The following is a 26608-nucleotide window of genomic DNA, read 5'->3' on the forward strand; positions in this document are numbered from 1 at the left end:
ATTTTTATTTCCTTCTTTGTACTTTTCTATTAAAAAAAAAATAAAATATAACAATCACGGATTGTTTTTGCCAACAAAAGCCGAGGCAATACTCCGGTTACCATAAGATTGTTGAAAGACCCAAATAGTAATAATATATTTGGCTGTACGAAAAAATTAAACCGATCTCCAACCTGAAACTAAGGGCCCGATTTCCCGTGTCAATCCCGGGCGTGTAAATGCAGGGTCTCGCCCTCAAAAGTCCCGCCGTCTAGCTTAGGGAGCAAATATAAGCGCATACACTACTTGATTGCAAGGTAATAGAGAGTACATATCCCGAGAGCCCCAAATGCAGCGGATGCACCTGCAAAGAACTGCAAACTTCGGCCTGCTGCAGAAACACCCATCGCAACCACACGCCCTTAGATCGCGGAACGCCACTCCCAAACACCTAACTCAGCAAGGCGGTCAGCAAGGACGCATGCGCTCTACAAACGTAGAGGGAGGTAGGGCTTAAGGGAGACTGGCACGGGGATCTGCCTCCCAACCCTCTAGCCCCGCCTTCTTACCCTGCTTCCTCTCTGACTGGTTGCAAGACTGCGGAGGGTAATTTCCCATTGGCCACCAGCAAAACCACAGATATCCGGTTTGGGAGCTGGGCCGCGGCGCGCGGAGGCCGCCATGGTGCGGTTTAAGCACAGGTAAGGGTCCCCTGCCTGCCCAACATCTGCTCCCCTACCGGGTCCCCCGCGGCCTTGGCCGCGCGCTCACTTTTCTGCTGCCCGCCGCAGGTACCTGCTGTGCGAGGTGGTTTCTGATGACCCCCGTTGCCGCCTGAGTCTGGAGGACCGAGTGCTGGGCGGCCTCATACGGGACACGATCGCCCGCGTGCACGGGACTTTCGGCGCAGCCTCCTGCTCCATCGGCTTCGCGGGTACGTGAGTGCTGCGGAACTAGGCGAACGGCGGGATTGGGAGGGAACGGGGGCCGGAAGAGGGAGAAAGAAAGAGTACGGGACACGGCAGGAGCTTCCAAACCCGATACACAGTCCTCACTGTACAGTATGTCCTCTTGAGGCCAATCGGAGTCTGAGCCCGAGTCTGCGTGAGTTCGAGGTTAGGCGGAGAGCTAAAAGCAGAAGGCGGTGGCACTTTGGGAAGGAATCGGCTTTATCAATTTCACGTGTGTATACTAGGATTGTGATTGAGCAAGATAATGAATTAAATGGGGGAGGACGGGTATAGTTCCGAGTTAAGTTACTTGGTTACACTGACATCCCATGGGGGGAAAATTGTCAAAATTACCTTTTAAAAAAAAACAACCCTTAATACAGCAGATGAAATACAGAACCTACCATCGTATGTAGATGAGAGAGGGGATTCTTCTGACAAGGACGCAGTTTTAAGTGTTTTATTTTAACGATTATAAAGATATTTATTGGAGACAAATAGCGAGAGCGCAGCAGCAGGGAGGAGTGGGAGGAGCAGGCTCCATTCCAAGATCCTGGTATAAAGACCTGAGCTGAAGGCAGAGGTTTAACGGACTGTGCCACCCAAACTCCCCAGCCATGCTATTTAATGTTTAAATTCATTACATGTTTTAACCTTTGCTTAAAACTGAATACCGGAGAATTCATGCACATAGGCCCAGTTCATTTACATTGGGTCATTCGCAACCTCTTCAAGACCTACAGAATCCAGGGCGCCTGTGGCTCCGTGGGTTAAGCCTCTGCCTTCGGCTCAGGTCATGATCTCAGGGTCCTGGGATGGAGGCCCGCATCGGGCTCTCTGCTCAGCAGGGAGCCTGCTTCCCTCTCTCTGTCTACTTGTGATCTCTGTCAAATAAATAAATAAAATCTTTAAAAAAAAAAAAAAAAAAAGACCTACAGAACCCAGTTGCAATAGAACCTGTTTTTCAGGGGGCACCTGGCTCAGTCACCTAAGCATCTGCCTTTGGCTCGCATCTTGATCCCACAGTCCTGGGATCAAGCCCCCATCAGGTTCCCTGCTCAAGGGGAACCTGCTTCTCCCTCTCCCTGCCATTCCCCCTGCTTGTGCTGTCAAACAAAATCTTAAAAAAATAACTTTTTTTAGCCAAGATTTCCCCTGAGGAAGATGGATCTCTGCCAGTCCCAGCCCCACTTATCAGCTTATCAGTGAATTAGAAGAGCATTTAAAATTCCAAATTCATTCTGATTGGTGTGCAAAGCCCTGGTGTGGTTTATCCCTTTTTCATAAATAAATATGTGTCCTAAGGGTTTTTTTCCTTCAGAAATTTTTTACTCACTGATGCATCCCAAGTGCTACTGCCTGGCACATAGTAGAAGCTCAGTTACTCTAAGATTTTTAAATGAATCCAGAGTTTCCCAAAATATTTTTTTTTCCCCCTGCTGTAGTGCGATACCTCAATGCCTATACTGGAGTAGTGTTACTTCGATGCCGGAAGGAATTCTACCACCTCGTGTGCTCAGCTCTTCCTTTCATCACATACTTGGAGAACAAAGGACACCGTTACCCGTGTTTTCTCAACACCTTACACGTGGGAGGTAGGGGTGCATGTGGTATGGCCGCTGATTTTCAATAGTAACAGGTCCAGGGTTCAGTCTTGACAGGCAGGTAGGTTTTCCTGCTCTCCTGCCAAGAACAGGAGGCTTTCACCCAGCTCAGAAAGTCTTTGAGACAGACACCTTTCATGAGCTGTTGACCACAGAGTTCTTCCACGTGCCAGGTACAATTAGAACATGCCAGAAGTTCCTGATTCATTACAACAGGAGACAGCTGTTGATCTTATTGCAGAACTGCACCGACGAAGGTAAGCAACGTTAGCCAGTGCCCACTGAGCAGTAACTAGCCTGGCTGAAAAGAGGGGACTCCCAAAGACCTCTTTCATCCCTGCTCTGCCTGCCTTTCCAGGAGAACGACAAGCTATCCAGAAGTCTGTCACCAGAAGCTGTTTACTAGAGGAGAGGTCAGATGAGGAGTTTTCGGAGAGTGGTGAGGAGGAGGCTGCTGAAGCAGTGGAGTGAACCTCTGCACGCTGTGGTGGGCCCAAGATTCAGGGCCCAGTTGTTGGAACAGAACATTCTGGGAGGCAGCAGCATCTGCTACAATTTTGGCAAAGTGGATGACTGCTCACCAGAGGCCAAGGTATCAGCTCAAAGTAGAGGACTTGTTCACTTAAACTGAAGTCACATTTACCTAGCGCTGCCGGGTTAAGTGGTCCTGCAGGTGGTGAACCCCCAGCAGTTACAGACATATCTGTGTCTAATTGCCTGGCTGAGTAGGTTTAATAAATGTACTTGGCAGGGCACCAGGGCCCAGTCAGTTAAGCATCCGACTCTTGGTTTTGGCTCAGGTCATGATCTCACGATTGTGGGCCTGAGCCCCAAGTTGGGCTTTGTGCTCAGCATGGAGTCCTTCAGATTCTCTCTCTTCCCTCTCTCCCTCTCCCCATCTCCTGCTCTATTTCAAATAAAATTTAAAAAATAAATACACTCACTTCTATAGCAGCCTTTTAGTATACTTAAGAAGTTTCATTTGGGGGGCACCTGGATGGCTCAGTGGGTTAAAGCATCTGCGTTCAGCTTAGGTCATGATCCCAGGGTCCTGGGATGGTTCTCTGCTCAGCAGGGAGCCCGCTTCTTCCTCTCTGCCTGCCTCTCTGCCTACTTGTGATCTCTGTCAAATAAATAAATAAAATCTTAAAAAAAAAATCTTTGGCTCCCACTTTGGCTGGGAGGTCTCCTTCCCCCGCTATCCCTGGCCTCAGTGGGAAGACTGGCTCCCTGTGATGCTAGATGTATAGCCTCCCACTTGAGGTCTTGTGGATGAACCCTAAGCAGTCCGGGTTATTTAGAGTAAAAGTATTAGTGAGACATGGCAGCTAAACTGGCACCAATCTATAGCTGGTTTCCATACTGACCTTAAAAATACCAGATTCCTTACCAATCCTTAATCAGGTAACAGGATAACAAACATAGTTCTTGCATTTTTCTTACCAGAGGGGGTGGTGGGGGTAGAGGGGAGGTGTGTGACAAAACCTGGCCTTGCCTGACATTACAAAGCCAAGCAGCAGCTGCCAACTTCGAGTAGTTTTCTGCAGTTCGCCCTTCCCTGTTGTCTCACCCCTGCTGGGCCACCTGAAACCAAGTAACACTTCCTCACTCACAGAGGTTAGGAGGGTTTGGATCCACTACTTACCAATGACATTTCTAGGATCTGTTATCTTGTATAATAAAACATGTTATTCAAAGTCCCTTACACATTTAACAGAAAGATCTGTAATGTTTGCTTCAACATGTCCCCTTATCTTCAGGGCTGAAACACACTCATGCACCCAGGGCGGTTCCTGTCCCAGGATTTATGAACCTCTTTAAGAATGACAGGTAAAGGGGCGCCTGAGTGGCTCAGTGGTTGGGCCGCTGCCTTCGGCCCGGGTCATGATCTCGGGGACCTGGGATCGAGCCCCGCGTCGGGCTCTCTGCTCAGCAGGGAGCCTGCTTCCTCCTCTCTCTCTGCCTGCCTCTCTGCCTGCTTGTGATCTCTCTCTGTCAAATGAATAAATAAAATCTTAAAAAAAAAAAAAAGAATGACAGGTAAAGCTAAGCCCAACTCAAGAACCCCTTAGTCCTGACACTAGGAAAGACACCGAGACCCTGTGACACCAGAGTGCTCAAGCTCACAGTAGCTGTTACTTTACCCTATTTAAGAAGTATGTCTAGCTAACCTGTAATGAACTTTAAAAACCCAGAAAGCTCACATTGCTTGTGCAGGTGATTTATTGCAACTATTTGCCTTCACATGCTATTATACCTAGAGGTCACTTTATTAAGCAGCAAAATTCACATCACTCAAATTCCACTCCAACCAAGGCACAGACTGCTCTAGACAACAGGGAGGCAGTGCGCACCACCACTGCTTTCAAACCTGTTCAGCTCTGCCTCCAGCTGTGCCAGATTCCTCTGCTCCTACAACTCGGGCCACTGTCACTCAAAATAAAGCTTCATCTAACAGCTGGCAGGTTCCAGGGCTGCTTTAGTGACAATTCCAGCTTTCCCTGCCAAATGAGCCACATACAAGTTGTAAAACCTTCTAGCACCTAGGTAAGCAGCCGCATCCTGGCCATTTCTCAGAAGAAAAACTGCAGTTCAAGCTGGGTGTCCTAAATCCATTTTATTCCCATCCTCTGTTTCTTTAACAAGAGGAAAACTAGACAGGAAAGGCTCTATTTTTAAAAGACGTGCTGAGTGGTATGTTGAAACCGTGACGCCCTGACATGTCAGCAGAGCAGTGGGCTGTGGGCTGCTCCAAGTGGTGGTGAAGGGACTCAAACTTACTTGGGTTGAGAAAAACCAATTATACATAGGTCCAAAACAATAACCCTGGTAACAAACTAAAAATCTAGGCAGGAAGAGATCTCTTGAGAGTGTCAATACTTTATTTTGGTGTAAAGACGGGAAGCTGGAAAATACACTGTATTTAAAATTTTCTTGGTTCCCCCTCACGCTGTGGAAACCCCCTCCCCCCAAGAGCTAATCTGTTCAAACTCAAATACTTAAAAATTACAGCAGCAAAACAGAAGCACAGAAGAAAGAAAACCAGATGGAGAAGGTAACCGGGCCGGTAGTGTCACTTGGTGTGGACGACTGAGGTGCTGAACAGGAGCTTTTGTTTCTGTTTTTTTCTTTTCTTTCCTCCTTTGTCTTCTAAATGGAAACAAGAAAGAGCTTAGCTTTGAACGTTATCCCCCAGCCTCCAGCTTTAGTGACAATTACAGCCAGTTTTCACTCCTGAGAGTCCAGAGCGGCAGCGAAGGTTCTAGGGTGAGGACTGCCTGGATCCGGACACCAGTCCGCATGCTGCACTATTTGTCTGGGCAAGTCCCTTTACGTCCCTAGACCCATTTCTTCATCTGCTCTACCTGTGACAGTTCTACCCATTTAATATAGTTGTCGGGAGAATAAAATGAGCACAATGCCAAGCACAGAGAAGACACACCCTAAATGCTAATGTTCTTGTCTCACTGAATAGCCAGAGTGGTGTGGCCTTCAAGCCTGACTTCTCCAACTATTAGCCACCCTCTACCAAACAGGATTCTAAAATCTCCTCCACTATGTCTTAGAAGGGAAAAAATAAAGACCTTCTCAGAAGTTCACATCCAGGCCTCAAGAATTTATGTGGGGTGGTGAAAAGGTCCTACCTGACATAGGAAGGGACTGTTAGCTGACACTAGCATGTGACCCTACAGGCTCAGAGGAAAGAGCCTAATCAGTGATGTCCACCACTAGATGCAGGCGGGAATGACAGCCCTGTACTGAGCACACATTTCTTTGCCTTTACCAGACAGGGGATCTGAAGAAGCTGGTGTGTCCAGTTTCATGAAGGCGGCTTCAATAGCTTGGCTGAAGGAGTTTTGGAAACTGGGCACAGGAACACGGTCTGAGTTATCACTCTCCCCATCACTGTCCACAGGAGCAGGAGGAACTAAGCTGTTTTCATCTATAAAATACCAGTGTTAGAATTTTAGAGAGGATTCTAGAGACTTTAACTTTCTGAAAGGGACCAAATTCCCCTCCACCAGAAGGTCATTCTCACCTTTTTTGGGAGTAGTTTTGGGCCACACATCTGCTTTTGCTTTTCCAACCCTCAGCATCTGCCAAGAGGGAAAGAAGAGAGACAAGAATTTAAGTAACCAGTCCAATTTCTCTTCTAGACTTGTGTCTCGACACTAACTAGCTAGAAGGTCAAAGAACTATCACCTTTGGGAAAAAAGGATTTTCCAGATACTTCTTTCCTCAATGCACTATTTTGGTCATGTTCTCTATAACCTGACCAGCAGATAGCAGTGAAATTCCCAAGGTGGAAAACAAAAGCCTGTTTTATTCCTTAGAAAAAGGTTGAAGAATAGTGCATGACAGCACAATAGGTTCTTACTCAGACTCTCAAGTTGACAATCCTGACTTTTGTGTGATTCTCTTGTTCTGGTAAGTTTTCCCGCTCTTCTTGGGACTCCTAAAAACATAAACCTCCTGGAATAAGCAGTGTGCAGTACCCTCCAATTTCAAAATGAACCACCTGGTCTACGGCCATACCACCCTGAACGTGCCCGATCTTGTCTGATCTCAAAATGAACCACCTGGCTATCGAATTCCAGTTACTAAAGGCCAAGAAAACCAGTTCAATAAATTTTAACTTTATCCTGCAACTGCCACAACAGCCTTAATTACCCTTCAGTCTTTGCTTTTCCAACAGCTCCTTAATTATAAAATTTTAAAATTTTTATAAAATTTATAAAAAATATAAAATAATTATAAAATTTACAGCCTCCATGTACAGTAAAATCAGAACAATCCCTCCTGCCCCTGAATGAGGAACTCTTTCATCTGGTCTGGCCAAGGCCAGTTTCTTAATTATCAAGGGCCAGTGTAAGCCCCATCTGCAACACATGCTATGCTCAAAGCAGGGGGAATTTGGGTTTTTTTTTTTAAGCTTTTATTTATTTATTTGACAGAGGTCACAAGAGCATAATGCGGGCCTCAATCCCAGAACCCTGAGATCATGACCTGAGCAGAAGGCAGAGGCTTAACCCGCTGAGCCACCCAGGCACCCAAAGCAAGGGGAATTTTATTCCTGGAAAAATACCAGGAGACAAGCCCCACAAGATTCAAATAGGAATGTCTTGTCCTAAAGTGTGTGTCCCAAAGTGAGGTACAGTATTATTCAAACGGAGTTGGACTTGCAGAGGTTGATTTCCCTGAATAACATTTCTTTATCATGTACCACTTCGATGATCTTTTCCCTGGGAGTTCAGAGTCCAAATAGTAAGACATCTGAACCACCTTACTCTTAAAAGGTCATTAAAATACCTACCACCTATGTTTTATTCTTGCCAGAAATGTTTAAATGTTTAACCTGAACCCACTTACGAAAAAAGAAACCAACAAATCCAAACTCTAGGCTCTATATACAACAGCTGGCCTGGATGCTTCAAAAATATCCATGCCATAGGAAGAAAATCAAACAAAACAAAAGAGAGAGGCTAGAGAAACTGTTATAGATCAAAGGACACTAAAGAGACTTGACAAATACATGCCATGAGCAATCTTTGGACGCGACTGAAAACAATATAGGACCCTTGAGACATACGCAATGAGATATTCATTCAGTTAGCTGAATTTCTTTGACGTGGTCATGACAACTGTGCTTATAAAGAAGAATGTCATTTGTGGGGCCACTTATATTTGGTAGTAAACTGTCATTCATGAGGTCTGTAACTGATTTTCAACATAAAAAGAGAAAGCAAACACAGCAAAATGCTAACAACTGGTGAACACAGATGAAAGGTAAAAGCGTTCATTATGCTATTCCTTCAACACATTGAAGTTTGAAGTTGTTCACCATTTAATTCTGAAAAAAAGCAAAAGCAATAAAACCTAGTTAAAAAAAAAACTAAAAACAACAACAAACTTAAGCATTTGACATAACTCCTGGGAGCCACTTGCATAATTATCACTTCTGAAGCCTACCAGTTAATGTTCAGGATTGCTTTCAATTATTTCTTTCTCCTTGACTTCAGGACTCTCCTTACCAAAGTCCAATTCCTGCTTATTTCTCAACACGCACTGCCATTTGTTGTGAGAAACATCCATTATCACCTGCTCTAAAGAACTGTTAAGCTAATGATTCCAAACTAGCCCCAAAAAAGTTAATACTAACTTCTAATGGGGGTGCTTGGCAAGCAATCCATCCATCTGAACTTAGTTATCTCAATGCAGGAATGCTGAGTGTTGGTTTGTGTTTTAAAGATTAAAAACGTCATCTGACTCATTTTGTCTCATTGCATCTGAGAGAGCAAGCTGTGTCTGCTCAAACCCACTTGGTCTGAGATCCGGAAGTAGGGTCTCATGTATGTGCCACCAGTGTTTCCATCAGTATGGGAAGGATACAGGCTTCAGTAAATTGGATTCAGTGAACTTTCTTGAATGGGTCCTTCAAAAGACCTATCTTGATGTTAACTCATTGTACATAAAATAAAAATACTTCAATTACTGGGAGGAGAAAAAAAGATCTGACAACAAGTGTCACTAGCCTAGTGTTCCTCTAACCCACCTGCCTAAGAAAGCTGGTCTGGCTAGTTATAGGATAACCACAACCTCTCCTTTCCCAAAGTGAAGAGGAATGGTTTACTATATGTAATAGATACACACTACCTAAATCCAAGGTCCTAGAACTAGGGACCAGCTAAAATTGATTGATGTCTCCCCAGCCCCTACAACAGTGCTCATTACCCAAGTACCTAATGATTTGTTAAATAACTGAAGCTCTGATTCTCCCTAGCTACTCTTGGTCTCTTTCCTTGGTAAGTCTATACAGTAACATCTGAGACTAAATCCAATAGATTTCCTCTTAAAAAAGTTTTCCATGACTATTACCATTCATGCAACATTAACCTGTAAGTCTCCTCCTCCAACAGAAAGGATTTCCAGAAAGAACAAGCAGAGTTCATGTTAGATATCCTTGGGCTGTTTTACAATACAAGCAAAAGATTTACCTGGGCAAAGGAAGGGAAAGGAGAGTCTTCTTCCAGACTCCCAACGCAGAATGAAGGACTGCCCTGACTGGCAGTAGGTGACAGAGGGGTCAGCAAAAAGTCTGAAAGGAAACCAGAGACCTGATTATGTAAGTTAAGCTCCAAAGAGCTAGTCTATTCTTAACAAGAGAGAAAAGATGAACCCTGATTCAGGTCTGGATAATTACCAGCCCCACCTCTAAAAGCGAACCTGATCCAATTACCACTCTGCCGTCTTCTTATAAAGTCAAGAACATGGCCCCACTATTCACACTAGTGATCCACGGAGAAAAAAGCGGAGTACTCACAGTAATACTAGAAAGCATGGCAGCATCTGTTCCCACACTAAGAAAAACCCTTTCCAAAGCAGCTGACTCTCCAGGCCTAGTGGACTAGTTTTATGTGAATGAAAAAGTTCCAAGGAAAAGATAAAATGTAATCAGGTCAGCCTTTATGGTCCAGCCAGATGTCTCTGACCTGGGAATATTCAGTTAGAATCCAAAATACACATACACGAACAAAATCCAGTATGAAGATCCAAGCTTTTCCTTGATAAGCCCTAGATAATAGTCTTCTCCATCCTTATTGACCTCAAGGTGAGCAATTCCCACAGGTCTACCCACTGTCCTGATCATTGCTGGGAGGGAAGGGCCTAGTCACTCTCCAGGTGGCAGGCCGTCCCGCAGTCAGCCAGGGCTATTCAGTACGCTCATTCCTAGCACCATCCAACTGCTCTTCCTCAGGACATTAAAGTCCGTTCCTCAGAAAGGCTCGTATGATGAAAGCACATACACAAACACAATTTTTGTATCACAGATGATGTGGTCAATGTTCTGCCATAGTGCTCTGTATAGCAGCTCTCAAACTAAAGAGCATAATGGTCACAATGCAGGTTTCTGTCACATTCCTGTCACTAAGCCCCTGCCTTAGCCTCACGCTTCTCATCTGCAAAGTGATGACAGGCAAATGATCACAAGAGAATCACCAAGAGCTTTAAATATTCTGCTTTGGACATTTTATTAAAATGGCTGGCAAGAAATGTATTTTAATTATCAAAAACTACCATCCAGGAGGACGATCAGAAAAGATAGCTCCTGAAACAAAATTATGATTAACTCTTAAATGTTTAGCTTGATAATACATTAATACATTCTCTCTTTAAAAAAGTATTTTTAAAAGGCAAAAGCCTCTGAACAATCTCTAAATACTGACCTCACTCCCTAGAGTAAAACACCATTACCTGTTTGATTAGGTAATCATCTGAGTATTTTTCTACACATTCAGATATATGAACCCATAACGAAATGCTGTTTTTATGTTCTTTTTTTAAAATCCACAAATGTGGGGTGCCTGGCTAGCTCAGTTGGAAGAGTATACAACTATATCTCAGGGTCATGAGTTCAAACCCCACATCAGGCATGGAGCCTACTTAAAAAAAATAAGGAAAAAAAAAGTAAAACCCACAAGTGGTATCATATTTCGTCTTATTTGACGATGTCCTTTCATCTTAAAGGTCCACGCATTAGTTCATGAAGACGGCTACTCCCCTCTTCAATAGGTATAAAGTATTTCACAGTAGAGTATAAATGCTCTACAATTCAGCCATTACCTTAACAGCAGATTTCATAGGCTTCCCCCCCCCCCCCGCCCCGTTATAAGCAATGCTACAACAGAGACATGTACAAAGATGCTTAAGCATACAAGGTATGCTTGTACATACAGGTACAAACTAGAAATAAAACAAATGGGTCACAGGGAAGAATCTAAGTTTAACTGTCCCGCCCTATGAACTACCTTGAGGTTTTGACATTTTCAGAAGACAGCAGGGTAAAAAACAGTACAGCAAACACAAAACGTGGATCAAATAGTAAAATCTGACATATCTCAGAAATATATTAACTACCTAAAGTAATGTTAGTCACCTAAAGATCCCACCATGCTGAGTAGGTCAGAGTTGTACATTCAGATACCAGGACTTTGCTTTAAGGTCTGTGGCTGATGGCCAACTTTATTCTTTAAACCCCAACTCATTTACCTGCTTGGGAACCTGGACTTCTGCTAAGAGGAGAAAGGGAGAGGGCACCATGGCCCTCGGTGCTGGTGGGACCCAAAGCAGAATCAGAGGTGCAGGTATAGGAATTGAAGGCAGGAAACTGCTGTAGATTCTCTAGGGGAATGTGGACTTCTGGGTCTGCAAAGAAAAGAGGAGAATGGTAGACCCATTTAGAATATTCCTCAAATCTTTTCCAACAGTTGAGGACAGTCAGAATGAATCCCCCAAGAGTCTTTTAAAAAAAGGGATGTAAACAGCTTTAAAACCAAAATTTTGGGACACCTAGGTGGTTCAGAGGCTTAACCATCTGACTCTTGATTTTAGCTCAGGTCTTAATCGTGTGGGTCCTGAGATCAAGACCCCCTGTGGGCTCTCCCCTCATAGGGGAGAGTCTGCTTGGGGATTCTCTCCCTCTGCCCCACCCCCTCTATCTCCCCCTTCCTCTCCCCTGCCCCACTTTCCTGTGCATGTACTCCTCTCTCACTGAAATACGTAAATCTTTTTTAAAAAATTTTAAATAAAAATAAATAAAATCTTTGTTCTAACTATTCCTATCTGAAGCCAGGTGATAGACATACAGCTTAACCACATTACTCTATATACTTGTCTCTGAATATTTCCATAATTTAAAAAAAAGCAAACCAAAAAAAGCTCATTCCTGAAACACCAGTTTTTCAAACATTTGGGAAATGTGCCAAACAGCTATATAACACTGGAACCCCAGTGTTATCCTAGTTATCCAAGTTTAAGAAGTAAAAAAAGTGAAAGTAAAAAAATTTTAAAGATTTTTCTTAATTTATTCATTTGAGACAGAGAGAACATGAGCAGGGGAGAGAGGGAGAGGGAGAAGCGGACTCCCCACCAAGCAGGGAGCCCGAAGTGAGACTCAATCCCAGGACCCCAAGATCATGAACTAAGCTGAAGGCAGACACTTAACCGAGCCACCCAGGTGCCTCAAAGAAGTAAAATGTGTGTTTACCATACTGAATGTAGTCAAAAACAGTGAAGTCCTTTCCTGAGCTGAGGACTCAGTTCTTTGCTTCCTGGAGGATAAGCAGGCCCTCATGTCACACTACTCTCCTGGGTCCAATGAAGCTTACGTTGGAGTGGCAGATCAAAAGGCTCTGCACTTACTGGTGTGAAAATCTAACTTCCTGCATGTATTTCCTAGTTTGTCAAGGTTTCTACTCTGTCAGACCCCTTGGGAGACATGCTAAACTAGGTATAGATGTCCCTTTAATACAAAGGTGGGATTAATGTTCCATCTAGAGTGCACAGGAGATGATTATCCACCAAATTCAGATTCCAATTCTCTTCCCAGAACATATTTTTTCACCCACTATGCCAAGGATGAATTTAATCTCATCCCTTATTAAGAGCTATGAGCTTTGACTAGAATTAACCCACTTAATTCTCAAATAAGCCTATGAAGGGGGTACCCTCATGATTCAGATTTAAGAGCTGAAAACATGTGGCAGGACTAAGATGTGAACCAAGCAGTCTGGGTCCTGGGCCCAAGCACTGAGTCTCTCTCCGATGATGCACAGCTGTACTAGTCAACCATGGGCGCTCCTGAACTTACACTTGCCCTGTTTCTTGTTCTCCTCCATCTCAATCCTGCGCTCCCGGCGGCGTTCCTCCCGAGCCTTCTTCTGGCGCTGACGCTTCCTCTTCTCAATGTCATCTGTGGGTTGGTCAGATGGTGAGGAGGTAGAACGAAGAAAACCTGGCCATTAACTCCTCCCAGGTGACTAGTAGATAAGGCCACATAAAGAGACAGCCAACTGGATGAATGGATGGAGTGTTTCTGGAGGTACAGAGGCTCATGATGGAGCTCCTTAATTCCTCCCACCCCGGGTTTCCAGTCAGAAGAACCCCTGAACTCCACTCTGAAAAGAAGCAGAGTGGGTGCATTCTTACCTGAAAATATCTCTAGGGTTTCCTTGGAGACCACAGGAGGCTGCAGAGCCAATTCACAGATACTGAACTCACAGGTGAGCGGCAGGTGAGAAAGGTATCTATGGCGCTGTCGAACATCCTACCATGCAAAAGGGACCAAAACTCAACTGACAGCGAGCCAGACTCAGAGCAGAGGTTCCCACCCCAGACAGCCAACAGTACGCACACTCACACACAGCACTGGGGTTCAAAGAGCAGTACTCAAGTTATCACCATTTGACAAAGCCAAACAGAAACTGTCAGTCAACATTCAAGTGAGGGAGAATGAGCAACCAAAAGCAGTGTTTAGGTTTGTGCTGCAAATGAATAAACTGAGCCTGGTAATAAATAATCTAAAGCTGATCAGCTATTTCTGATTTTCTGGGGCCTACAATTAAGCAGGGGGGGTGGGGAGAACAAGGGGAGTTAAAGAGTATTGGATGGCAAAAAACCTAGAATCCATGGACAGAATTAATGGTAACTGGGAAGGCAAATAAAGCAGATTTCCCTACTAATAAAGGTTGGCCTGAAATAGTAAAAAATTGAAGGCCATTAATTTTTCTTTTCATTTTCTGCATGTTTATTTTTATTTTAAGATTTTTATTTACTTATTTGACAGAGATCACAAGTAGGCAGAGAGGCAGGCAGAGAGAGAGAGGAGGAAGCAGGCTTCCTGCTGAGCAGAGAGCCCAATGCGGGGCTCAATCCCAGGACCCTGGGATCATGACCTAAGCCGAAGGCAGAGGCTTTAACCCACTGAGCCACCCAGGCACCCCCATTTTCTGCAAGTTTGATGTAAAGTTTATGGTACTCAATGAATCTCTTATTTTGAGGCTTGTAACAAATTTTGTGATCAACACAGGGGTAACTCTCAAAGGGTAAAAACACGTATGTAAATTATCAGACAATAATTAACAGCTGTCTGCTAAGCCAAAAATGTGTTTCAAGGGGCGCCTAGATGGCTCAGTGGGTTAAAGCCTCTGCCTTCAGCTCAGGTCATGATCCCAGGGTCCTGGGATCGCGCCCCGCATCGAGCTCTCTGCTCAGCAGGGGAGCCTGCTTCCTCCTCTCTCTTTCTCTCTCTGCCTGCCTCTCTGCCTACTTATGATCTCTGTCAAATAAATAAAAATTTTTTAAATATCTTAAAAAAGAAATGTGTTTCAAGCTTGTATAACCTAGTGTAGAGCTTCCAAGAACTTTTCGATTCCTTGGACATTTTTCCCAAGCCATAAGGAAAAAGATAAAAACACTCATTTTGAATGAAAGTGAGAGACATCTGTACTCCCAAACCACAATAAATGAACCTGTTGAGCAGAGAGCAGTAGTGACTACCAGAAACCCAACATGGTAAGGGAGCACCGTTTAATCTCTTAGAACTTTGCGGAGACAATTATCAGTGACAAAAATAGACAAATACAAAAGCTACGATCCTTGAAGGATTGGGTGCATGGGCTGGCTAGGCCCATGTCAAAGAGATTATTCTGATGGCACCCCAGAACCGTAACCCTCGGGGCAGGTAGGACCTTACCTCGGACATGGAGTAGCCGGCAATCTCCACCACTACCGCCGAGATCTTCTCCGGGCTCTGCTCCAGGCTGCCGTACTCCCTCACAAGGCAGCGCACATTCACAGGATGCAGGAACATGTGCTGTCCGTCCTCCGCTGAAGACAAGCGACTCTCTCGCACAGCAATCTTGGCGGGTCCTCAAGCGAGGGCCCCCCACACAGCTAGGCCTGCCTCTCCCTCCCTAAAGCCAAAGGCACAACAGACCCAACCCCATCTAGCAGCAATACCTCCTTCTGCTAAGAGGACAGGTCACCTCGCTGAAACCTCTCCATGGCAACCCAGCCCTCCTCTCAGGGACACTCACCTTGATAAAAGTAGTAACAAGGAGAGCTGCTCAGATGTGTAAAGCCTGGCTTGGTGATGGGTTCCTGCTGGCTGGACTCAGTACAAATGGTCCCCTCTCCCAGACTGTCATCTACTAACTCTGAGTCATCACAGGCCTCGGGCTCTGGTTCAGACACTGCTTCCTCTTCCTCCACCAGAGGGAGAGCAAGAGGATGAGGAGAGCCCAGAGAACAAACTTCAGTGGTCTCTTCATCAAAAGCAGACAGATACTCTAGCACACCCTGTTGGGACAAATTCTATATCAAAAGAAAGTTTATGTGGCAAGGTAGGCATGGGAACCAAGTTCTCCGGATGTCTTCCTTAGCTGTCACTGACTGAACATCCCTGGGTAAAGAACTAATAAGCACACAGAAAATACTCACAGCCCGCCCCCCCCCCAAAGCCCAGCACCTGCCACCTAAACAGCAACATTGAAGAACAGCAGCCATTTAGCCTCTAAGAAGGATACACTAACCTTCCTGGGTTGAAAAACGGACTCCTTCACCAAGGGAGCCATCAGCACCAGTTGTTCCAGAGCAGGCACAACACCAGGGACCTCCCTTCCGCTTTCGGTCAATCCTGACAGAGCTTCTTCCCGAGTCTTAGACCACCAGAGAGAAGACCAGAGAAAGCAAAGTTTCCAGAAACACTGAGTTTAGCAAGGGCTTACAACGGACTCTCCCAACAGGAGCGTAAGTTAAAAGGCAACAAGACCCAATGGGAATTGTGCTCCCATTGCTCCCATCCCCGCTGTGGCTTTTTCTCCACACCATTCCTTTCATCTAGTCCTATATATTTTGATTATTTTGACTATTTTCAATCTTGGTCGTAAAACATAATTGCCAGGGTGTCTGGTTTTCTAGTACTTAAAATCCTCATTCTTCAAAGGAAACAGGAAGCAAAAAGCACTTGGTACCCAAATGGGATGGTATTCTGCTTAGAATCTGTGGCAGTCACACTGACAACACAACACAAAAGCTTCCAGAACAAAAATCCAAGAACAGAGAACTAGTCTTCTTGTGTTTACAAGCTACACTTCAAAAGCCCCAGTGCTAAAGGCAGGGGTATGGCCAACTCCCACCTAAACCTGGACTGCTCTACTTCTATATAGCTTTTCTTCTCTGAAATGCATTGGAACAAATACTCTGCATTATAGGGGGAAAAAACCCAAATGAAATACAGAGTACCCTGCTAAAGGAGGACTCAGGAAAGACAGGAATTCCAGCTTCACCTCTTTTTAGTTATATGTCCTCAAGTAAATTACCTTGCTTAACCCATGACTCCATTTCCTCATCTATGAAAGGGGACAGCCATATCTATCACACCAGGAAATGACACTTAAGTGAGATAAATGTAAATACAGTACCACTGCATAGGGCCTGTCACATGCCAATCACTCAGTAAACAAGGGCTTTCACTGGTCTAATTAAGATCTGTAATTCTCAAAATATGGTCTGAGGATGAATAAAATCAAAAACACCCTGGAACTCATGATAATGCAAATTATTAAGCCTACTTAGCCCAGACTTGACAGACTCCACCTCTCAGGGTGGAGCCCAACAACCAGGGATTCTGATGCCTATTAAAGGGTACAGAGCTTAGGAAATTCTGTTTCTGGGGAATTCCTGTTGCTCCAAATCCTCAGCAGGCACTCCTAAGCCCTGCTACATAGGCCATCCTACTTTCTGCAAAATGTCCCTCAAATAAAACATCTCTAAAAATAAATCCAAGTGTTTTTTTAGGGGAAAAAAAAAAAGCCTACCTTGCTTAACTCAGAAGGTAGTTAATCAAAGAGACTTCAGTGGCTCAATTAACTCCAAGATCATTTTAACTTCTTTCTTTCAGCTCCAGAAAGCATTTTACAAACCACTAGGTACCGGGTACCTGGGCGGCTCAGTTGGTTAAGCAACTGCTTTCAGTTCAGGTCATGACCCTGGAATCCCAGGATAAGTCCCACAATGGTCTCCCTGCTCAGTGGGGAATCTGCTTCTTCCTCTAACCCTCTCGCCTCTCATACTCTCTCTCCCCCTAATAAATAAAATCTTTAAAAAAAAAAAAAAATACTAGGTACCACCCCAAAAAAACACACAAAAAAATACCCACTACGTCAGCCCTTCCCTCCCATTACCAAATCCCAGAGCAAACTATCTTTTTTAGCCTTTCCCTGTTCATTATCATAAATGTGGGGCTGAGGTAACCTATCCCCACCACCCTACCTTGTTTCCAGGGCATTGGCTTACCTTGAGCTCCTGGATAGCTGCCTCAATAAAGCAGGACTCGGGAGTGTGCTTCTCCTCTGCCAGCTGCTGCTCTAGAGCTACCTTCTCTTCCTGAACCACCCGGTGCAGCACCTGCTCCTTAGAGGCCAGCAGTAACTTGGAGTACTGGCTGTGCTGTTCATCTACAGGAAAACCAGCGAGATCACAAAAATGCAACATTCAAAGCTTTGCAACCACCTGGCTACACAGCAACTTTTACACATACCTTTGTTGTAAAGATGGAAGTAATTTAGCATAATTTTCTAAAAACAATTTAATAATGACCTTAATACAAGGTTTCTAACTCTGACCCCATTTTATAAGTAATCTAAGAAAACAAAATATGCAGTTAAAAAAAAATCTAGCCAAACAATATTCAATAATTACATCATCTATAATACCAAAAATACAACCAACCAGTATGTCCAATAATACAGAAATAGTTAATGACATGATGGCATATTCACTAAAGGGAATTTTGCAGACATTAAAAATGGTTTTCTGGGAGCATCTGGCTGGCTCAATTGGGAGAGCACACGACTCAATCTCCCGGTCATGCTTTCGAGCCCCATGTTGGATACAGAGATTACTTAAAAATAAGCTTTAAAAAAATTTTTTTAAATAAAAATGGTTTTCTGAGGACATTTATTAACATGCAGAAATACTCACATTACATGAATAAAATGCAGACACCAAACTAGAAAATTTAATCCTAATCTTGCATAAGTATACATGCACAGAAAAAAAAAATCTAGAATTTTGGGGTACCTCTGCATAAAAGGATCATGGAGGATTTATTTCCTTAACTTCCCTCTCCCATATTTTCTGTACTTTTTCAAAAGTTTAAGATATTATCTTTTGAGAAACCCTTGAAATACCATTTCCCCACCCTCCCATCCTAGTACCCACCCAGAGATAACCATTTGCAAATTTCAATATGTAGTCATCAAATCTTTTTCTATACATTTGTACCCATGTTCATTTATTTTTTTTTTAAGATTTTATTTATTTATTTGACAGAGATCACACGTAGGCAGAGAGGCAGACGTTGGGGGGGGGAGCAGGCTCCCTGCTGAGCAGAGAGCCCGATGGGAGACTCGATCCCAGGACCCTGGGATCATGACCTGAGCCGAAGGCAGAGGCTTTAACCCACTGAGCCACCCAGGTGCCCCACAGAGACCTAATTTTTGCCTTCTGTATTGTGTTCCACAGAATAATACACTCTACTTTGAGTAAATTCCTCATGGAATATTTAGCTTATTATCAACTTATATTACATTGGAACAAAAAAATCCTTATACATGCTCCTTGGTGCGAATAATTTCCTTATGATATTTAAGTATAAATGCTGGATCAAAGGTTGTGGGTTTTCTGTTTGTTTTTGTTTTTTTTTAATTTAAGTAATCTCTACACCCCCAAATTCACAATTATAGCCACGTTCCTCCAGCTGAGTCAGCCAAGTGCCCCTGTGCACTTTAAATACTTTAAATACTATCAAACTTTAAATACTATCACTTTAAATACTTTAAATACTATCAAATTTTAAATACTATCAAACTTCTCCCATCAAAAGACCACCAAGAACTCATTTGCCTTCCCCACCCAACCCACCCCGCGAAACCTGGTGTTCCCAATGTTTTTTTCTCTTTTTCATGTGTGTCAATCTGATAGCCATTTTGATTTGCATAACTCTTAGCAAAATTAAATCTCTTATAATTCTTGGGAAGGATTCCAATATCCCTTTCTGGAAAATGCTTTGTACATGCTTAGCCTAGCTTGTTAATAGAATTCATAGAATACTTGCTCTCCCTCACTGACAAGTAAAATCTTTAAACTAATTAGTTAATTTAAAAATGTGTAAATCTTCCCTTAGTTTTTCATCAGTTGACTTTAAGGAATCTTGTCAGATTTCATTCTTATAAAATCACATTTATTTAGCTTTTCTTTTATAACATCTATACAGTTTTATCCTGGTTCAAAAATTCATCCATACCTGAGGATTTATAAAGATACTGTCCTATATTTTTTCTTAAAAATTTTAAATTTTTGGGATGCCTGGGTGGCTAAGTTGGTTAAGCAGCTGCCTTCAGCTCAGGTCATGATCCCAGCGTCCTGGGATCGAGTCCCGCATCAGGCTCCTTGCTCAGTGGGAAGCCTGCTTCTCCCTCTGCCTCTGCCTACCATTCTGTCTGCCTGTGCTCACTCACTCTCCCTCTCTCTGACAAATAAATAAAATCTTTAAAAAAAATTTTTTTTTAATTTTTAAAAATTCGATTATTTAATCCATGAGAAGTTGATTTTTATGAATGGTATAAGACAGGGATCTATTTTTTTTTTTACTGTTTGAATACTATTTATTGAGAAGTATCTTTAGCCCAGATACTGAAATGCCACTTTAATCAATACTCATTTCTAGGGGCGCCTGGGTGGCTCAGTGGGTTAAGCCTCTGCCTTCGGATCAGGTCATGGTCCTGGGATCGAGTCTCCGATCTGGCTCTCTGCTCGGCAGGGAGCCTGCTTCCCCCTCTCTCTCTGCCTGCCTCTCTGCCTACTGTGATCTCTCTCTCTGTCAAATAAATAAATAAAATCTTAAAAAAAAAAAAACTAATTTCTGCATGGAATGCAGGACATAAAACCCTGTGCACATTCCCCACTGTGAGTACTTCTCACATTCTATTCTAATTGCTTGGCCACCATATGTCTCTTCTACTAGACTACTGAGTTCCTGGACAACAGGTGCGCAGACTGCTGACTGTGGAATCCTCAGGACCAGCCACTATTTCAACAAAATGAAAAACTGAGGGCCTTTGGTTGGCTCAGTCAGTTAAGCAGCTGCCTTCAGGTCAGGTCATGATCCTGGAGTCTCAGGACTGAGCCCTGCACTGGGCTCTCTGCTCAGTGGACAGCCTGCTTCTCCTCATGCTCTCTCCTGCTCTCTCAAATAAATGAATAAATCTTTAAAAAAATTAAAATATATAACTGAGCCATACTTGAAACTTGCAGAGAGTTAAGCCACTCTGCAAACTCCCCTCTAACCTACCAGAATCCTAAAACTGATGTGGAAATGCTAGAAATGGCCTGCTCAAAGGCTCAATTTCTAATGGAAAGATATACTCACAATAGCCTTGAAGGATGTACCCAAAATTATTTGCCCCCTAAATTAACAGAACTCACCTCCTAGATGAATAGGATGGTCTACATTCATCCATTTGGATTTGGGCAAAGCCAACAACACCCCTTTCTCCCTCTTCATCAGCTGCATTGTAATGGTATCACCAACAACATACTGCCGTGACTCTGTGGCAACAACACTGTAACATGGACATTTAGATGGAAAAGAGCAAGGAGTCAGCAGAAGGGGGATCTAATCTATTAAATGTCTCCATCTCACCTCTTGAGATCCTTCTTATGCACAGAACTGTAACAGATGGGACATTTACTCCAGGTCTTCTCACTCAGGGAAAGGTAGTGCAGAATGCATGCCCAGCAGAAGATGTGTCCACAACGGGTTATCTTGGCTGCAGTAGGTGGATATAGGCATATTGGGCAAGATGGCACTTCATGGCTACAAATACGCTGAAACAAAATAACGCCACAAGTTACACTGCTTTCAAACTGACATGGGGCTGTCAAAGTTAAAATCTTTCTCTCCAGGGCTCAGTGGCTGGAGCCTGGGTGGCTCAGTGGTTTAAGCCACTGCCTTCGGCTCAGGTCATGATCTCAGGGTCCTGGGATCGAGCCCCGCATCAGGCTCTCTGCTCAGTGGGGAGCCTGCTTCCCCCCCTCCCGCTCTCTGCCTGCCTCTCTGCCTACTTGTGATCTCTCTCTCTGTCAAATAAGTAAATAAAATCTTTTTCTAAAAATGCACATACATGTATATGAATATAAATATAAATATAAACAAGTAGATATATAATAACTTTATATCATTAAGGAACCCACAATAATGGTTTAATATAATAACAAGGGGCACCTGGGTGGTTCAGTCAGTTACGCATCCTTTTTTTTTTTTTTTTAAAGACTGTATTTATTTATTTGAAAGAGAGAATGAGAAAGAGAAAGCACATAGCAGGGGAGGGGTCAGAAGCAAGAGCAGACTCCCCACTGAGCAGGCAGCCTGATGCAGAACTCGATCCCAGGACTCCAGGATCACGACCCAATCCAAAGCAGTCACTTAACCAACTGAGCCACCCCATAAGCACCCCACTCTTGATTTCAACTCAGGTTATGATTTCAGTATTCTGGGATCAAGTCCTATTTATCAAGCTCCCCACTCAGCATTGAGTCTGCTTGTCTCCTTCTCCCTAACCGCTCCATGCCATGTGCACACATGTGTGCATGCTTTCTCTCAGTAAGTAAATCTTATTTTTTTAAGATTTATTTATTTGACAAAGATCTCAAGTAGGTGGAGGGGCAGGAAGAGAGAAAGAGAGAGGAGGAAGCAGGCTCCCCAATGAGCAGAGAACCTGATGCGGGACTTGATCCCAGAATCCTGGGACTATGATCTGAGCCGATTGCAGAGTCTTTAACCCACTGAGCCACCCAGGCGCCCCAGTAAGTAAATCTTAAAAAATATATGTATGTAGACACACACACACACACACACACACAAACATATATAATAAGTACACAAGTATTTTAAGGGTTCCACAAAGGGAAAAAGTGACAGAAATCAATATAAGATCCCACTTTCTTTAAAAGATTTTATTTACTTATTTATTAGAGAGAGAGAGAACACAAGCAGGGGGAAGAGGAAGAGGCAGGCTCCCCACTGAGCAGGGAGCCCGATGTCAGACTCAGTCCCAGGATCCTGGGATCGTGACCTGAGCTGAAGGCAAACCCTTAACTGAGGCACCCAGGCACCCCTATGATCCCATTTATAAAAAAAGATATACACACATACACAAAGGCATACAGAAGATCAAGAAGTAAGGTACCAGTAATTTTCCAACAGAGAAGTCAATGAGATTTTCACTTTCTATGCCTCTCTCTTTTTTTTTTTTAACCAATGTATATAAAACTTAGGCTTCACAGGACTCGTCATTTTCTTTTCTTTTCTTTTTTTTAAGATTTTTATTTATTTATTTGACAAAGATATAGGGAGAGAGGGAACACAAGCAGGAGGAGCTGGAGAGGGAGAAGCAGGCTCCCCGCCAAGCAGGGAGCCCAACATGGGGCTCGATCCCAGAACGCCAGGATCATGACCCCAGCCGAAAGCAGACGCCCAACGACTGAGCCACCCAGGTGCCCCTGGACTCATCATTTTCTGATGATTTTATGAATTTTCATACTTAATGGGAAGCCAGGCTTTGAGGCCTTTAGATTTTTTTGTTTTTTGTTTTTTTTTTAATTTTATTTATTTGACAGACAGAGATCACAAGTACGCAGAGAAGCAGGCAGAGAGAGAAGAAGGGAAGCAGGCTCCCAGCTGAGCAGAGAGCCCCATGCGGGGCTCGATCCCAGAACCCTGGGATCATGACCTAAGCCAAAGGCAGAGGCTTTAACCCACTGCGCCACACAGGCGCCCCAAGGCCTTTAGTTTTGAAAAGTATTCTACATCTCTATAAGCTAAGAGCAGCAAGAGAATACCTAAAGCTCCCAATTTCAACAGAAAACAAAATGCAGCAGTGGCTTAGACAGCAGTGCAGCTAGTGGCTCATTCACCTGTCACAAGACTGAGGCCTAACAGATTACTACAAATGGCTACCAATGAAGCCATATCCATGAGCCCATTCTAGGTCAGGAGGGTAACCAGAGTTCTTCATCTATTTCCCTAGTTACTTCTTCCCAGGAGAGGTTGTAGATAGCACTGCTTTTATATACCTTTTAGATGAGAGTCCTCTAATTTCCCAATCCTGCAGGCCAGCCAATAGGAGTGCACAAAACGAACTCCAGGAGAAACCAGCACTGATCTCTGGGGAATGTCTACAGTGCGGCCATGCAGAAAAACGTATCAACAGTGAAACCAGCCAACAGCTGCTGTGTCACATGGTCCATTTCTTTAGTTCTCTCCCCCACATAGCTGAACTACTCACCACTTGTTCCACAAAGTCCCAGTTGACTAAGGTATCAGGATCAGCAAAATGAACTGTGTAGTCTTGGTCTTCAGACACTACAAATTGGCAGCTGGAAACAGGGAAAAAGACAAGGAAAAGGCAGACTGTCAGAATCCACCGACCTGCCATCACCAAAAAGTCATTTACTTCCTTCACTTAGTAATCAAATACAGGCCATTAGCAGCCATGGTTTGTGAAGCACAGAACTAGGAGTTCAGCCTCAGTTTTTAGCCCTGGCTCTGGAGGGAATCCAGAGCGTGGCAAAAAGAAAGGAGTCTAAATCCATGAACTCTGTTTCTTCTGCTCCCAAGCCCGGCCAAGCTGCTCTAGGCCTCCCTTTGGCTAAAATTAACCCAGACTATGGCTCCATCAATCAGGAGGAAGCCAGATTTCCTTTGGCCCTGTGAGAAACCCCAGCGAACAGCTAATCTTCAATGCAGTAGAAAGCCTATTCGCACTCAATCATTTGATTACCAATTTACATAAAGTACTAACCAGTTACTTGAGTCTAGATCCAAGGTCAAATCTTACATTAAAACTAATGACACACAAAAGAAACAAAAGGCAATCAGTATTTGAGCAAATATATGCCAAACACTCCAACCTGTCATTCATTTTCCTCCTTTATAGAAGGAAGCGGAGTCTCAAAAGTGGCTAAACAAATTACCTAATTACCAAAATAAAATTTTGTACAAATTACCAAAATAAAATTTAAATCTGGGTCCAATTCAAAAGAAAACTTTTACTACATCATGACACGAAAGCATTATTTAATTTTAGCATTTATTAATATATTTAAGTAATATATTCTTCTAAGCACCAATAACATCCGCTTGAAAAGTTGTTTTTCAACACTTGCCACCCCCCTCACAAAGAGAGAGAGAGGAGAAAAAGAACCAAATCAAATCCTTTTCTACCACTCTCCCACAGCAATTTAAAAGAAGCTTCTGCTGGGGCACCTGGGCAGCTCAATCAGCTGAGCGTCTGCCTTTGGCTCACTCAGGTCATGATCCCAGGGTTCTGGGATGGAGCCCTGTGTCAGACTCCCTGCTCAGAGGGGAGGTCTGCTTCTCCTTCTGTCCCTCACCCTGCTCTCTCAATCTCAAATAAATAAATAAATTTTTACATGAAATAATATAAAAGAAGCTGCTTCTAAAGAAATAAAAGCTGCTTCTCAGCTCCAGCAACTGCCCAGAGGCTCAACTGCACTTTCCTCCTAAGAGCTGACATACTTACTTGGCCTGTAAAAAGAGTTCCTTGTTAAAAGGCTTATGCCCCCACTTGTTCCTTTTTCCCCAGCTGCCATGTCCACCGCCTTCAAAGTGACCCGCCTGGCCACGGGGTTCAAAAGTGAAATTCAACAAGTGGTTCAAATTGATCTTCTTCGGACCAGAGAACTGGGCAGGGCTAAACTCTGCCCTTTGAGCCTCTGCTACCTAGAACAAAAAAGAATCAAGCATTTCAGATTATTACTGACTTATAGCAGAAACTAGTACAATCCCTCCTTCTACATAGCTTAAAATGCTAACTAAATGAAACACAGGCTTAAAGTAAACAATCTTCCTAGGAGAGGGTAATACAGAAAGTCCACCAAAATGTGGGTGGGAGTGAAGAAGGGGAACAGAGCCTTTAACATACAATGACTTAAACTGCTCAGCCTGCCCTGTGAAAAGGCAATTAACCATTAAGTGACAAAACCCAACAGAACTCCTCTAGCTCTCTTGAAGCACAAAGATTTATTTACTGGATTAGTTTTTTGACAGTCCCATAGGACTCCAACACCTTCACTCTTATTAGCTACCTGTTCTTTGGTTTGTTTCTGGCAAAAGCGAGTCTGTGGAACTATACTCTGGAGGCGGCTCGCAGGCAGCTGCTAACTGCCATGGGCTTCAGGATCCTGCCAGAGCCCTCCTAAGACACACCCTGCTATTCGTTGTTAATTAAAACTGACAGAATTAGAACATGTAGGCAGACTACCTCTGTGTCCAGAAATAAACCCAATCGGCAGATTCAGAAGAAGTTTAGAAAGTGGCAAGAAACCACATGGGAGAAATACCACTGCACACAAAGATGGAAGAAATCATGTTGGGCTTTTTCAGTTTGTTTTTGTTTTCGTTTTTTTTGTTTTTAAAGATTTTATTTATTTATTTGACAGACAGAGATCACAAGTAGGCAGAGAGGCAGGCAGAGAGGAGGAAGCAGCCTCCCCGCTGAGCAGAGAGCCTGATGCGGGGCTCGATCCCAGGACCCTGGGATCATGACCTGAGCCGAAGGCAGAGGCTTTAACCCACTGAGCCACCCAGGTGACCCTGTTTTTGTTTTTTAAGATTTTCTTTATTGGGCACCTGGGTGGCTCAGTGGGTTAAAGCCTCTGCCTTCGGCTCAGGTCATGATCCCAGGGTTCTGGGATCGAGTCCCCTATCAGGCTCCCTGCTCAGCAGAGCCTGCTTCTCCCTCTCCCTCTGCCTGCTGCTCTATCTACTTGTGCTCTCTCTCTCTCAAATAAATAAATAAAATCTTTTCTTTTTTTAAAGAAGATAAATTTAAAAAACAAGATAAATAAATTTTTTAAAAAGGTTTCATTTATTTTTTTAACCGAGAGCAAGCAAGAACAGCAGGGGAAGCAGTAGGCAAAGGGAGAGGGAAACATAAGGTCCCCACCGAGCAAGGAGCCTGATGTGGGGCTCAATCCCAGGACCCTGGGATCATGACCTGAGCTGCAGAAAGACGCTTAGCCAACTGAGCCATCCAAGTGCCCCCCTTTTTTGGTTCTCTTAACATTACCAAACTGAAATGGAAGATACCTGTTTATATAAGTCAGCTAGTGCATTCCTTTTTTTTTTTTTTAAAGATTTTACTTATTTAT

General features: G+C 43.6%; 2 protein-coding genes across 6 annotated transcripts in view; one reads left to right on the forward strand and one right to left on the reverse strand.

The window, feature by feature from the left end:
- Positions 1-572: 572 nt before the first annotated feature.
- On the forward strand, positions 573-3487 carry POP5 (POP5 homolog, ribonuclease P/MRP subunit). The gene is made up of 5 exons (XM_059138855.1): positions 573-680; positions 771-913; positions 2375-2524; positions 2707-2790; positions 2892-3487. The coding sequence occupies exons 1-5, from the start codon at positions 661-663 to the stop codon at positions 3002-3004; spliced, it is 510 nt and encodes a 169-aa protein (XP_058994838.1). The 5' UTR covers positions 573-660; the 3' UTR covers positions 3005-3487.
- Positions 3488-5397: 1910 nt separating this feature from the next.
- The window catches only part of RNF10 (ring finger protein 10), a 42245-nt gene continuing 21034 nt past the window's right edge, over positions 5398-26608 (reverse strand). Inside the window, exons 3-17 of one of the 5 annotated variants that reach the window (XM_059138853.1) lie at positions 24979-25178; positions 23722-23812; positions 21078-21262; positions 20861-20997; positions 17669-17829; positions 15904-16029; positions 15409-15670; positions 15066-15199; positions 13520-13637; positions 13182-13283; positions 11582-11737; positions 9529-9629; positions 6573-6630; positions 6318-6476; positions 5398-5680 (exon numbers count right to left, since the gene is read on the reverse strand). In XM_059138853.1, the coding sequence (XP_058994836.1) occupies positions 5607-5680; positions 6318-6476; positions 6573-6630; positions 9529-9629; positions 11582-11737; positions 13182-13283; positions 13520-13637; positions 15066-15199; positions 15409-15670; positions 15904-16029; positions 17669-17829; positions 20861-20997; positions 21078-21262; positions 23722-23812; positions 24979-25178 (2064 nt within the window). In that variant the 3' untranslated portion in view covers positions 5398-5606. Of the gene's footprint in view, positions 5684-6317; positions 6479-6572; positions 6631-9528; positions 9630-11581; positions 11738-13181; positions 13284-13519; positions 13638-15065; positions 15200-15408; positions 15686-15903; positions 16030-17668; positions 17830-20860; positions 20998-21077; positions 21263-23721; positions 23813-24978; positions 25179-26608 lie in introns of those variants that run through there. The other 4 variants (XM_059138851.1, XM_059138850.1, XM_059138852.1 and 1 more) reach the window with 4 other exon arrangements.

Source organism: Mustela lutreola, chromosome 11 (genome assembly GCF_030435805.1).
Source record: "Mustela lutreola isolate mMusLut2 chromosome 11, mMusLut2.pri, whole genome shotgun sequence".
Lineage (NCBI taxonomy): Eukaryota > Metazoa > Chordata > Mammalia > Carnivora > Mustelidae > Mustela > Mustela lutreola.

What these genes read in the sequence shown, in the direction of transcription:
- POP5 (XM_059138855.1), top strand. Translation starts at nt 661, where the DNA reads ATGGTGCGGTTTAAGCACAG. An exon ending in CTGCTCCATCGGCTTCGCGG is followed by an intron (nt 914 to 2,374) that starts GTACGTGAGTGC and finishes CCCCTGCTGTAG; the next exon opens with TGCGATACCTCAATGCCTAT. An exon ending in CAACACCTTACACGTGGGAG is followed by an intron (nt 2,525 to 2,706) that starts GTAGGGGTGCAT and finishes TCCACGTGCCAG; the next exon opens with GTACAATTAGAACATGCCAG.